The sequence below is a fragment of the Gobius niger genome, assembly GCF_951799975.1.
Source record: "Gobius niger genome assembly, chromosome: 20".
Taxonomy (NCBI): domain Eukaryota; kingdom Metazoa; phylum Chordata; class Actinopteri; order Gobiiformes; family Gobiidae; genus Gobius; species Gobius niger.
In genome coordinates this window covers 19,453,596-19,467,558 of record NC_136871.1, presented here as the reverse complement: position 1 = coordinate 19,467,558, position 13,963 = coordinate 19,453,596, and the positions used below count along the sequence as shown (strand labels likewise).

General features: G+C 41.0%; 3 protein-coding genes across 9 annotated transcripts in view; 1 reads left to right on the top strand and 2 right to left on the bottom strand.

Moving 5' to 3' along the window:
* Positions 1-221: 221 nt before the first annotated feature.
* Positions 222-7,222, top strand: LOC306979913 (T-complex protein 11-like protein 1). The gene is made up of 10 exons (XM_079579071.1): positions 222-484; positions 711-801; positions 1,222-1,351; positions 1,447-1,567; positions 2,387-2,607; positions 3,162-3,298; positions 3,790-3,941; positions 4,204-4,385; positions 5,564-5,736; positions 6,612-7,222. The coding sequence occupies exons 2-10, from the start codon at positions 723-725 to the stop codon at positions 6,842-6,844; spliced, it is 1,428 nt and encodes a 475-aa protein (XP_079435197.1). The 5' UTR covers positions 222-484; positions 711-722; the 3' UTR covers positions 6,845-7,222.
* A 262-nt stretch (positions 7,223-7,484) lies between these two features.
* The window catches only part of anks1ab (ankyrin repeat and sterile alpha motif domain containing 1Ab), a 30,432-nt gene continuing 23,953 nt past the window's right edge, over positions 7,485-13,963 (bottom strand). Inside the window, exons 12-15 of one of the 7 annotated variants that reach the window (XR_013793969.1) lie at positions 13,452-13,628; positions 11,878-11,991; positions 10,606-11,144; positions 7,486-10,435 (exon numbers count right to left, since the gene is read on the bottom strand). Coding sequence is in view for 6 of the 7 variants with exons in the window: in XM_079579035.1 (XP_079435161.1) it covers positions 11,025-11,144; positions 11,878-11,991; positions 13,452-13,628 (411 nt within the window). In the remaining variant the exon portion in view is untranslated. Of the gene's footprint in view, positions 11,145-11,877; positions 11,992-13,451; positions 13,629-13,963 lie in introns of all 7 variants that reach the window. The other 6 variants (XM_079579035.1, XM_079579036.1, XM_079579040.1 and 3 more) reach the window with 6 other exon arrangements.
* The window catches only part of snrpc (small nuclear ribonucleoprotein polypeptide C), a 48,034-nt gene continuing 43,900 nt past the window's right edge, over positions 9,830-13,963 (bottom strand). Inside the window, exon 7 of the transcript XR_013793970.1 lies at positions 9,830-9,839. The gene's annotated coding sequence lies outside the window, so the exon portion shown is untranslated. The remainder of the gene's footprint in view (positions 9,840-13,963) is intronic.

Sequence of the window (13,963 nt, the reverse complement as noted above, 5' to 3'; positions counted from 1 at the left end):
GACTTCGGCTGAAAGACAGAAAAACAAAGTAGCAGCGCCGCTCTGACGTAGCGTTTTCTTTCGAATAGAAATGGGCGGAGCTGAAAAACACGCAGCTTCCAGCGTCACCGCAGCCTTTGTTTTGATTCAAGAACGGAGCAAACCATAGAAAATACTAATATATAGACAATTGAAGAAGTATGTATTTAGCTAAAGAAATATGGCAAATACGGATTAAACTGCACGCGACACCAAACCAAGTCGCGCGGGCCAACCATATCTAGGCCTTCAATAGTCAACCGAGGCCCCACACCCCCATTTTTCGTGGAATGGTTCAGTCCGCTTTTTTTAAACTTGACTTTACAGTCTATGCTTTTGGGTGACTCTGAAATTGTGCACGTATCAGGTGGTACAGTGTGTGTGCAGAGCAGAAAACCAAGGAGTAACGTTACACTTTGGTTTCCTTCTTTAGAAGCTTGACGTTTTTGCCTGTAATTGACAGCAGGTAAGATTTTAATTTGAAACTTAAAAGTGATGTAATCTGATGGCTAATTAATTAATGATATAATGATGACCTTTTTTGTAAGGATTGAAATTGCCTTCAGCCAGATCCTTGATTTTTGCAATAGGCTATATCCATTGTTATTATGCCACAGTGATAAGAAAACACTGGCTCCAACATTGACATTGTTTTATACAATCCATATACATTAATATGATATTTTCAATAGGCTGTTGCAATAATGATGCCAAATAGAGGAGATGACCCTGAGAACTCAGCAGAGGACCTACCAGCTCTACACAAGCTTGAGTCTCCAACAGGTGTGTATTGGATATAACTTGCTAATTAGGGCTCGGACGATCCACTTTTGTCACAATCTGATCCGTATCACAATATTCAGGCCAATCTGGTACGTTTTGCGATGCAATAAGTAATTATAAGAAATATGTTTACCTTAAAATGTGTCAAAAGTCATACCAGTATTGAAAAGTGCATTAACACAAAATGTTACACAGTGCTGTTTAACTGTTACTGGAAAACAGAGTGCAGGATAAAAATGCCTCCAAACACAAGTATTGAAAGTACTGCGATACTTAATGAAGTATCGATACTTGGCATTGCAGCACAAAGTATTGCAATCTGATCCGATATTTTGTCCCAGCCTTACTGGCTATATTGTATTATCATTGGTAGCTCTGGTTGTAGTGGCACTTTCAATCATGTCCTGTTTTGTGTGTCAGGAAGCCCACCCAGCGCCTCATTATCCCGCTTGATTGAGCTGGAAAACTGCGTGTCCAACCTCAGCCTCGCACATGAGATAGTGGTGAACAGAGACTTTCGCTTCAAGCCTAATGGCCCTCCCACGGACAGGCAAGAAATTAAAAAGCCCTTTCCCTAAATGGCCACACTTATTTGCACTCTAATTAAATAGTTGTGAGAAATGGTAACAGCCTTTTCCTCTTCAGTTTGGAAGGAAGAGTGACTGAAATAGTCCACAGAGCGTTTTGGGACTGTTTGCGCCAACAACTCAACCGTGACCCACCAGACTACAGTCATGCTATGGTCCTGCTTCAGGAGGTCAAGACGGTAAATTATATATTTTTGCCCCACCCTCCATTCTCAATGTTTTTGTTTTTAAGGTTGTTTTTTTTCTGGTGACGAAACAAGATCTTTAGAGCCAACTACACACGGCAGCCGTGAAATTCAAATGCTGAAGACATTTTAACACAGTGGGTTATTGGTCACAAAGACATGATTTAAACAAATATGCACTAAACTGTCAAAATAGTGACCAAGACATGTAGCCAACACTATTGGATGGATACTCATTGATATAACACTGACAATAATTTATTGTAATAACAGCTGCAGTAAGCGTTTAGAGCTCTTGAAAAGACGCAGAGATGGCAGTAAATGCTCTTGTCTCACAGTAAGTTTGTCTCAAGTTTGATCCTGGGCCTTGTGGGGCCTTTGTCTATGCAATGTTAGTATGTTCTCACCATGTCTGCTTACCATTAAACATATACAATAGGTTCTGCTGCCAGGACTTCCCTGAACAAAGCGAATGTGGATCTCAGTGGGACTTTCCTGGTTAAATAAAGGTCAAACTGAAACATCCAATCCAACTTTATTTCTACTATAGCACATTTCATGAACGAGAGTTTCCAAAGTGCTGCATGCAAGAAAAGAAAATATCATTAAATTAGAAAACAAAACAAAAATATAAATAAATAAATTGATACTATAAAATACTTGAATAAACCAAGAACCAATAAAACATTAAAACAATAGAATATATGATAAAACCACTAAAAACATAAGTGAGGGAACAACATAACTTAATCAAAAGCTGAAAAATCATATTTGAAATCCAACACAGAGTGCTTTTTTTTACTATATGTCTAGCTGCTCGGGTCTTTGCTGTTGCCTGGCCACGTCAGACTGAGGGCTGAACTGGACGAGGTGCTGGACATGGATCTGATCAAACAGGAGGTCAGTCAGGGGGCTCTGGATCTGAACAGACTGGCGGAATACGTCATCAACACCATGAGCTCTCTTTGTGCCCCGGTGAGAGACCCAGAGGTCAGAGCCCTGCGGCAGCTGCAAGGACCTGTGGAGCTCTTCAGGTGTGACTACTTCTATCAGTGTCAGACAGCATCATGAAAGCTATGAATTTGTGACAATATCTGACTATGACTTTTATGGCATAGTCATGGAATGGGGGGAACTAAGGCCTAAATGGCCGGGCATTACAACAAAAAGAGGAACAGGTGGTCACCCTACCTATCACATAAGAGTCTATGGCACAGGATATTAAACTGCTTTTACCTGATAATAATAATGGCTTACACATGTATTGAACTTTATAATATTTGACAAGTTTCTCAAAGTGCTACATTGCAGTCATTATTCTTTCACTCCTTACTCAGCAGTAGTATGCTTCTTACTCAGTTGTGATTATTAATATTATTATTATTATTATTGTCTATCTACATAACAGCAATACAGTGCAAACAACAATCTCGAAAACCTTCACATCTTCATTAAATGTAGAAATATGAATAATCAGCTTTGATTTCAGGGAAAGGGAGGGGTGGTCGGGATGGTAGTGACTCATTCATTTTATTATCAAATATAGAATTTAATTTTACTTAATACATATCTGTATATTTTTTAATAGGGGCATTTTCCGCGTCTTGGGACTCATGAAGATAGACCTGGTGAACTTCACTGTCCAGAGCTTGCGGCCTCATTTGATGCAGCAGGCCGTGCAGTACGAGAGAGCCAAGTTTCAGCAGATTCTGGACAAGGATCCTGGTGAGAAAGGGTTAAGGTTTTAAAAGCAAGACGCTAGATTTTAATTACTGAGCTGACTGATGCAGAGGGAGCCAATAAGGGGAGCGCTAGTTGGCTCAGATATTACCTAAGGACAGCTGAGTAATCACAGTTATTGGCAATGGGACAGGGAGTTTGTGCTGACAAAGCAATCTAAAGCAGGCTATTAGTCTCTCCTTAAAAGAATATTGGAAACTCAGTGATTCATTTTATATATGATGCTATGGTTATAGCCTAAAATTCAGATTCATGTCCCCCCCTCCTTTTCTCCCCCCAAAAAATCAATATAGTTGCAGCTTGAAAACCCAGCTATCAGGGGTTCATCATGCCTCTACAGGCATGCCTGCTTGCTTTGAAATAAATCTTTAGAGAACTGCAATCAAGGTATTGTTTGATGATTGTACATCTTATATGCTGCTCTTTTGACTTATCCTTGTTTGGAATAATTGCGTCAATGCTCCGTCTTTGTGCAGCCTCTCTGGATAACACAGTGGCGTGGCTCCAAGCGGCAGCGTCGGAGGAGCTGTCGGCTGTCAGCAGCAGTCCTGTCAGTGCCATGGCTATCCTGAACAGGGCCTACATGCATCTGCTGCGCTGGAGACCACTGGACCAGAAATATCCTGAGGTCAGCTGCACATTACATCATAGCATGTCTCTCATTTGAATAATGTTTTATTGATAATGAGGGAATATTCAGTGTCTCTTTACACACTGCTCCTCACCCTGCTGCTGCTCAGCGATGCATGAGGAAACACATCAGTGCTCTTGTAATGTAGAAAACCCAAGTATTTTAAACGTAAAAAGACAGATAGTGCTGATCTTTCTGTAACTGCGTAATGGGGTTTGTTGGACTTGAAAGTGTTTCATAAATGTACTGCCCTCGACAGACTATGCTGATGGACCGGACCCGGCTGGACTCTCTGGGGGAGCAGGTCCAGAGGCTGGTCTTGGAGGCTTCAGTGCTGCTGGTGACCAGTGCTCAGTGCAGCCCTGCGGTTTGGTCGTTGCAGGGCTTTGTAGGTAAACTCAGGCAGTCCGTCACTGCCCTGCTAGAAGGCAGTCACACCAGGTAAGAGGAGAACATGGTGATGCACGCACTGGCTGTCACTGGGAACAGGTATTGTAAGAGAAGAATACCAATGGGGGTGACAGGAGGCTACTAGCTTGTCAAAAGGGATCCTGCTAACCTCATTCTTTCTGTTTAAGAAAAGCCCTGTCATGATTAGTGGACAAATGTAGCACAGCACCTTTGGGTATTCAAACATGCTCATGTGCTACTGCAAGCTCTATCAAAGGCAGGGCAGCCTGTTGGTTTTACATTGTTGCTAATAATTTCAGTTTCGTTTAACCACTTAAGTGGCTTTCACACATGACAGTTTCGACTGCTTACTTCCAACAGTCTACCTCAAAGTGGTCACATGATGTTGCTGTGACATGTCAGCTGATGTGCACAAATTTTGGGTACACTTTCCAACCAGTGGAGGTCAGGCGATAGGGCCATCTGCAGTCCAACTACTTCAGTACAACATCCCAGGTGTGCAAAAGCAAAAAAGCCCCCTCATCCAGGTTTACTGTCTCGGGGTTTCCATATTTCAATAGCCCCCTGGAGTGAGAGTCTAACTAGAATAATAAATATAAAGAAAAGCTCCAATAAACAAAGACAAAAACGTCTTAATAAAACAAACAGCAAATCTGGATTATGCAAAAATACTTGGGGAAAATAAACCATCAAAACAACCAATAAAAAAAGAAAAGATGAAAAATGTACCCCCAAAATATAACACAGTCACAGTGTTTATTGTCCTCAGTCCCAATGATTTTAGCTGCATCCCAGAAACTGTCTGGTCTGCTTAAAAGAATCTTTAAAAAGGCACAACGTGTAACGTTTTGGACTATGCCATCAACACAAAACATGCTCCCAATAACCAGCTCGACTCACAAAATGCTATTTTTACAGTGAGTAATCAAAGAATGGGTTTGGATGAGGAGTAACCTGTTTGAATCTCAAATTCTGCTCTGTCACCATCTCCATGGAGACATATAGACATTATACCCAGCTCAGACATAACTAAATTCAACCCAGTTTAGTCCTGATTTGATATTGCTCTTGGCCTGGTGGTACCTTGCAGGTCAAATATTTCACCAGGTGGTACTTTGAGAACATCTGCTCTAAACATCTCAACATGTATTCTGATGCGTGACATGACATGGTCTTGCTAACTTGTCCTCTGTCCTCTAATGCTGCAGTGAGGGTGACCTTAAGAGGGTGCTGCTGAGTGTTGCCGAAAAAGTCATACAGACGGTGAATGATGTTCAGTGTTGCCAAGAAACTACGCAGCAATCTGAAGAGATTCGGGTTATCCTCAAAGGACAAATAGAAGCGCTGTGGAAGGTCAACAACCCTGTCCGCGTACTTGTAGGTGAGTGTCACTTAAAATTCAATTTTTATTTAATGGTTATTTTTAAACTAAAGTTGTTTGAGAGCAGAAAAAATACAATGACCAAAATTTCACAAAAACTGTTGATATAATAACTAATTAATTACTTTACTTCAAGGCATGTGATTGTAGCATATTCCAGCAACTATTGGTCATAAGTAGGGTACATCCTTGATTATTATTAAAGCAGTACTAAGTAACTTGTTTACCTTAATAAATCCTTTTCGTAGTCCCTCTGGGGGTAATGCAAGTGTTAATGGGATGTTTGGGGGGTCTTTCATCTCCCCCTGGTGTCTCTGGCCAGAAAACCACACTTGCAGCTTTCCCTGCCGACGGGTTGGAGGCCCCAATACACACTAATGGAATCACAAAGAAGAAGCTAATAGGCTAACGGGCAAAGCTTACTGTGGGCTAGAGCACTTAAACAGTATTTACAGCCAAGTTTGAGTAAAAAAAAATGATCACCATTGTGTAAGTGGATGTACAATATCCCTCTCTCCCTTTGTCTTTTCTGTCAGCGTAGTATTTACTCTCACGGACAATTAATGAGTGAAAAAATGTAACATGCTTCGACATCTGCAGTGGCGCTTATGGCCTCTAGGGGCATGAGTTATTTAGTACTGCTTTAAATCATTGCAGATAAAGATGTGCATGTTTTAGGAGAGAGAAAACGGATTATATAAAAAATAATCAACAGCACATACACAATATAATGTTATTGTAGTAATAATAATAATGTAATATTATCTTGATATGCGGAGGGGAAAAAAGTCCTTGCCATCTTCAGGTTAAGTCAATGTGGAGTTGGATGAACTTGAGTGCTGACTTGTCTTTCTTGATATATCTGGATAATGTAGGAGAGCGGGTACAGGGCTTCCTCCAGGCAATGCTGCAGGGGGGCCCTCCTAAAAGGAGTCCAGAGCTGGCCTCTCCCCTCAGGCTGCTCAGTGCGGAGTTGGCCGAGCTGGGAAGGGCCTTTGGGCAAATCGTCCACTACAACCGCTCTGTGTTCGGGCCCTTCTATGCACCCATACTCAGGAGAGCGCTGTTCCCACCAGCGGAGCCAGAGACCGGAGACGACCAGCGTTAAGAGGAGGACGACCAGTACAACTGCAAAATGCTCTTAGTTTAAAATGTCAGGGCTCTGGGTGATTAATATTGTAATAAGAGGCACAGCATTAAAGAATAAACAGCCACTGTAAACGTTTAAAAAAATATCTCTTTACACTTCCAGGTCTAAAGAAATATTCAAGGCACACTGCATAACATTTTGAGGTGTAATGAAATACAAAACATGGTCCAAATGAACAGCTAGACACATAAAATGCTATAAGAACATATTATCATCATTACTAGAAGACCTACTGAGCCTTATTGGGCTACTTGTCATCTGTATTTTATTATTTCATTCTATTAATTAGGTGAAATGTTTCATGGTGTGGCTTTGAATCAATGTTTTATTATCTATTTTTTTTTCACTCCTGTGTACTCTCAGGACAAACAAATGCCAAAGAAAGTTGTACATGCTTTGTAAATAAGTATGTTGTAATATATTGTATGCTAATTTTCAATACTCTTTATCCTTTATAATACTGTAACAAATAACTATGTGTATAAAATGTGTTGAGAATATGAAATAATAAAAATATGTAATTGGTTAAGAACTGTTGCTTCTAACACTGAATTACACCAACCAATATTGATCTTTAACAGAATTAAGCATTTATTAAAGCGTGTCTCTTGATTTTGTTTTCTAAACATCACAAAAATACAAAATGTACTTCCCATTCAAGAAGTGTTACATGAAAATTGAATATTAGTTTACCCTAACTATTTATGTCGTTGAGGTGGATACAATACAGGTGCAGGTCATTAAATAGTGCGAAAAAGTGAGATAACTTCAGTAGTTCCATTCTTAATTAAATACAGATAAAACAATTATAGAGTATTAGTAAATATCTTTAATCTTTTTCCAAGAGCGGTTGATACTTTCGTAAAGAATATCCCAGTAACTCATCACACTGAACAATAAATTTTACAGAGTTGCACTTAAAATGTTAAATTAGACTACTGAAATTCCACTTTTCCATTATTGTCATAATTATTGATGTGTAGGTATTCTGAAATGTTGATATATTACAGTTGAACCAGATAAATCAGACATTAGATCCTTTGCATTGTTATATTTAATTTCATTAATATAATATTGCTTTAAAATTTGAAACAGTATGACATTTTTTCATTGACAAACCATACTCTGTCCACAAACATGGGCAAAGCATTATATGCTGGTACAGTTTTTTTTCTCTACACTTTGAAACATTTCTCCAGAGTAATTCCCACAGGAAGTATCAATAGACCTGAATCAATAGAAATCATCTCTTTAATGGTCTACAGTGCTCTAAACATACAGTACCTACAATGACAGGATTGGGCAGTCACAGTGAGGTCAGGAAACAGCCTGGACCTCTGTGGCTAACTTTCTCAAGACCAAAGTGACACCTCTTTCAGTGTGGGGCTTCTAACATGGGACAGGGGTCTACATAGTGAGCTCTAAATGTCAGAGTAGTGCTAGTCGCCCTGTTGTTGCATAAGGCTTACCTCTCTTCTCTTTCTATCTCTTTCCACTGCTCTGCCCTCTACTTGAACACACGCAAACACACTCACATCAGCTGCTCCCCTTCAACTCACAGCTTGGTATCCGGAAACTTGAACGCTGGGGTGAGCTACACAAGGAGAACATGGATGTTAAAAGACCGGTACATGCACAGCCCATATCATGCCACCAAAACTTACTTTAAATAGCGGTTCATTAAAATGTAATGCTTTTACTTTGTGCATCCAAACTAGAGCAGGTTGAGTGTCTTTGTAACATACAAAATGGAACATTCGTGACAAAATGAGAAATGACGACGTTGGCGACATGGGAGTATGAATCAGTGTAGTCGGGTAAGGAACTGAAGGGAAACATAAAGAAGTCACATGAGAAAAGAGATGAGACACTGCCACAGTACATACAGAGACTGCTCAGGCCAAGTGCATCAAAGGATACGAAACACAAAAACAGTGCCAACATGCATCATCTGTGGAAGCTAACAGTTAACAAAGTGGCAATGGGACAGCTATGGTGCCACACAGACCAATACATCTGAACAGCGAGCTTGGAGACCCAGCATCGCGCAGGGGCCCATAGCGCCTCACTTTTCCAGCAGCAACACACAAACAAGGACAGCGGCCAGCAATGTAACAGTAACAGTCCAAACTCCCATGAGGACAGACAAACAGCATACAGGACGCACAGTAGGTAGTGCACACAGCGGACAGCCCACAGTCATGTGCCAAACTCCGAAACACACATCTTCAAATCACAGTGCAGGAGGAGAAGTCTTTAAGGTGCCACATTCGCAGCATAGCAAATCCATTTGCATCAATATGGCACCCGCGCTACATTAATAATGTTTGATACAGTAGCTGGAAATCCCTTCACTATCTTTCAGTTTCAAGTGACAATTTGCATGGACTAATCGATTCAAAAGAATGTGAGGGAATATAACTTTGTAAAGATGCTACATCAACATTGAAGAATAAAAAGTAAAAGTGGTCTCTATAGATGCAGTTTAAAGTACAACATGTTTAATCTGAAATAAAAGGAACATTTCTACACACAAGATTTTACTCATCACCATAAACAGTAGAAATGTTGGATTATAATATAGACTAGAGTGCAATCAATGTTATTTCAAAAACTGGTAGACTTTTTTGGATGAATTTATAATTCTTCCAATTTAAGAACTGCTTCAGTCATAGACAAAATAGATTGCCCTTGTCATTTCACACTTTTGCCACTGACAAAGGCTTCATTGCACCATTGTAATAAATGGGACAGAAATAGGGTAATGGTGACATGTTGCAGGATATGCTAAAATAGATTGTTTATCCTGAATGGCTGAAACTAGAAATTGTGGGAAGAATTCATAAAGCTACACAAACTATTATCTACACATATGACACTATTCCCATTCAAATTCTCTAGTTTAGTCTTTCAACACTCAGTCATCATGTCATCAAAGATAATCACAAAATTGAATTCAAAACACCCATTCACGCCATGGGAAAGTGACAGCGCCTACGTTTAACACTGTGCTTTTAACTTAATATAGAGAGATTTAGGGACTCTTAAGGTGAATTCTGAGAGACACGGGGCAATACAAGACTGGAGCAGACTCTTGTCTGGGCAAAACTGTACCATCATAAGAACAAGTTAAACCAGCCATGGCTTTATAATGCCAGTAATTATGCCTTCCTGGTCCTTTGGAGGAAGTAGGGGGCGTGCAGTTGTCAGTTGTGTCTGGGTGCGTCGGGGAGGATAGGATTTTTCTGAGTTATTGATAAACAATATAGATGTTGGGCTGTAGTCCTTGCAGGGATGTCATCCCCAGGGTGTGTATTGTGAAAATAAAGTTCTTGGTCCTTTAGAGTTCAGACATCAGTGATAGACTTAAGACTCAATCATCTCATTGTGTTACAATATCTATTGTACAAATACGTAGAAAAAGGGTTGTTTGCTGCATGTTGCTGTTTTGTCTTTTCATTGATTAAAAGTCCATCTTGCATCCCATGCAAGCAAAGAAGCCTCCTCATAGTGCCTCACAGTGGTAGATGCCTGGTAAGACAGGACAGGCTACAGATGGAGAAAAAGACAAGGTTTAACTTTTTTTTATGTAAAACTATGAAATAAAAACCAAATCATGGTCAAATAAATGGTAAACATTATCTAAGCAACTATAGTTTTTACAGTCTTGTATGACTTTACAGAACTTAAAGTGAACAAAATTCAAATGTAATAATTACCATAGCTTAATAAACGATTGTAAATTAAATGAAACAACGCCAACTTTGGGAGCTATCAGGGTTTGGAGGCAGATGTAAGTAGTCAGGAGCAGGAGGAAGAGGAGGAAGAGGCAGTTTGGTTGCGAGAGCAGGGCCACTGTAAAATGCGATCAGTCCGGGATCATCCGTCTCAGGACTCCACCACTGGCTGCAGCAGCAACAGGCTGGAGAGCTGCCAGGACTGTGCTGGGACACGGGAGAGGAGCTGCGAGTCTTTTCATGGGGAACAAGTGGGTTCATTTGGGTTGCTGGGCAGGGCAGAGGTGGGTGCGGGAGTCGACAGCCCTGAGGGATGCTATACCATCACAGTGAGAAGGCACGGGCTTGTCTGTCACGGGCGTGTGAGAGGGGCAGAAGGGACACAACCAGGGGGTGCGGCCTCAAAAAATGGTGGTCTCGTACTTGGTGCTGACCGGTCGTCTGTGGCCGTCCCGCTGGTCCAGGAGCCAGGAGGAGCTTCCCAGGGAGTGCATGTCTGGGTCCATCTCCAGAGGGTCCATCTGCCGGGGTAGGGAGGGAGGGGGCGAGAGGAGGATGTGAGACAGACGCCAGCGTGGGTCTTTGTGCACCACGGACAAGTCCTGGTCACACACGTGCATGTGGATTAGAGGTACAGGCCAGTGATCAGGTTATAATCACACACTTTAAGCTCAATCCACAACATGAAGGATGTCACACTCAAATGCTCTTCTTCTGACACCAGCTAGAGCCGCCCAGTTCCTCCAAATCTACTGAGAATGCACTGATTATAAAATGCAACATGCTCCACACCAGTGGCTTACAGAGACATGAAAGGTATTATGAAGCGTCAACACACATACCTGCATAATATTCTATGCTTATGCTCTTAGAGCTATACATTTTAAACGTCCAGAGTAGATGAAATCCCTGCTTATGGTTTTGGTAGCTTTAAAAATAACCAGCAAATAAGCACTTCACATTTGTGGTTATCCCTGGCTAACACAATAAAGACAAACGTCCACACAAAAACTGTACATCTCCAAGTCAGCAAGTCTGTTTCAAAGTACTGCATGTATAACAAGTAAACTGTAAAATGGCCGATGGATGTGCAATGTGAGAAAATAAGGATGATAAAACCATTTGTGTTTGAATTAGTAGGAGTCCAAATTAAGCCATAGAAAGTGCACTGTAAGGAAAATTAAGTCGTGGCAAGAATGATGTGCAAGCAGATATGAAAACTACAGGGTTAAAAAGGCAAGGAAAGAGAAGGACCTGGACTCCAGGGCTAACAGAGTGCAACGGGAGGAAGGAGGGGCGGTGGGTAGTACACGTGTGACAGTGACAGCAGCGGCATTCGAGCAGAGGGGCACCCTGGGACGCAGGCACCAAGAAGACAAGAACAAAGACATGTTAAAACAGGCCACCGCAGAGGGACCGCAATTCAAATGTGGACTAACCCCGAGGCAGCAGTGGCATTCGGTTAAAGCAACACCAAGTTTTAGTCTCATAATGCGTTTAAGCTCTGTAGTTAGTCGTTGTCAATGATTGTGAATATAATGGTTTACAGAGAATAAGAAAAAGATTTCAGCCTCTAGTAAACGTGAACAAACTGCTGTAATTTTATGTAAATGTCCAAGTACTTCTTTAAGAATTTATTCATTTTGTATTAAATCGTGATTTTAAATAATTCCTTTTAACTCCATCAGAAATACATGTAGTGTTGCTTTAACACTAAAGTGAAAAAAAATACATTTTGTGGTTTGCAGTCATTCATTTAAAGCAGTACTTAGTAACTCTTCCCCCTAGAGGCCATAAGCGCAACTGCAGGTGTCGTTGCAAGTTACGATTTTTTTAACTTATTACATGTCTTGGAGAGTAAATACTACGCTGACAGGAAAGGCGAAGGGAGAGAGGGTTACTGTACATCCAATTATACAATGGAAATATTTTTTTTCACTCAAACCTGGCTGTAAATACTGTTTAAAGTGACGTTAGCCCGCAGTTAGCTTTGTCCGTTAGCCTGTTAGCTTCTTCTTCGTGATTCCATTAGTATGTATTGCTTTCTCTGCACCGGTGGCAGTCAAGTTGCAAACATGGTTTTCTGGCCAGAGACACCAGGGGGAGATGAAAGACCCTCCAGTCATCCCATAAACACTTGTATTACCCCCACAGGGTCTACGGAGAGGATTTATTAAGGTAAACATGTTACTTAGTACTGCTTTAATCTGACTTTCAAGAAACCTGCTTGTAAATTATGAGGAATAGCAGACCTACTAATTCAAAGATTATAAACCAGCCTGTCTCATTATGCCACTCTGTAATTACTCCATATATAAAGTGCGAACAGGTTGTAAAAAAGTGATTTGTGAAAGTGCATAAGCATCAAGTGTGTCCAGAGTGCAGCTCTATCAGGTGAGTGTTCGTCATGCATCCTGAGAGGTCATTGCATCAGTTTATGGCTCTGGCTGCACAACGTGGTCAGCCAATAGTGAAGTGATTGGGTCCAACCAGTAGCATCAAGGCCTCTAGCATCACCTCCGGGGGAGGCATATAATAGGAGAAAATAAACATAAAACTGCTCATTCATCATTTCCACGGAAGAAGGAAAACATGTATTTGCAGCTTCTCTGGGTGACTCAAAGAGTTAGAGAGTATGCTGGAACGGCTAAGCTCTAATGATTCATCACTTTCACCTCGCAGACGGCAGTAAGTAGGTGGCCCAGTGAGTGTTTAGTGGTGGGGAAAAGTTGGTCAGGAGGTCTATGTAACAAATTTCTGTGCTATTTTCACAAGAACTCTGCCACGCTCCTCTTCCTGAAGGGTTTACGCTGCAGGCTGTTACTCACTGCTGATCTGCGGATGTTGCTCCAGGACTGGGACATAGGCCGACTGGTTTTAGCCTCAGTGACCTCAGGGTTCACGGTCGACATCTGGGCGTACTGCCTGGCTCTAGACTGCATGGCCACTTGATAGGCCACCTCAAAGGCTTGTCCCAGCGTTAGGATGATCTCATATGTCTGAGTCTGGTAACACAAAGAGAAAATAAATGTGTTTCTTAGGTATACTCCTGGTTGTGCATGGCTTCCATGGTTGGCAACTTTGAATGTCTAAAAACTAATAAAGTGTATTTGTTTTATTAGAGAAAATGTGTTATTGTTATCATTATTATTACTCTTACATACACTACTGTTACATGAGAACAAATCAATTATGTTCTTGGTTTCAGCAAGTCAACAAACTAGTTCTGTGGATAGACTGCTTACAATACACATTAGTTCAATTATTTCTTCATCATGCCGGCCCTTTATTGTCAGGCATCTTGGCTCAAAGGCAGTTTATGATCGCCACAATTCAGCTT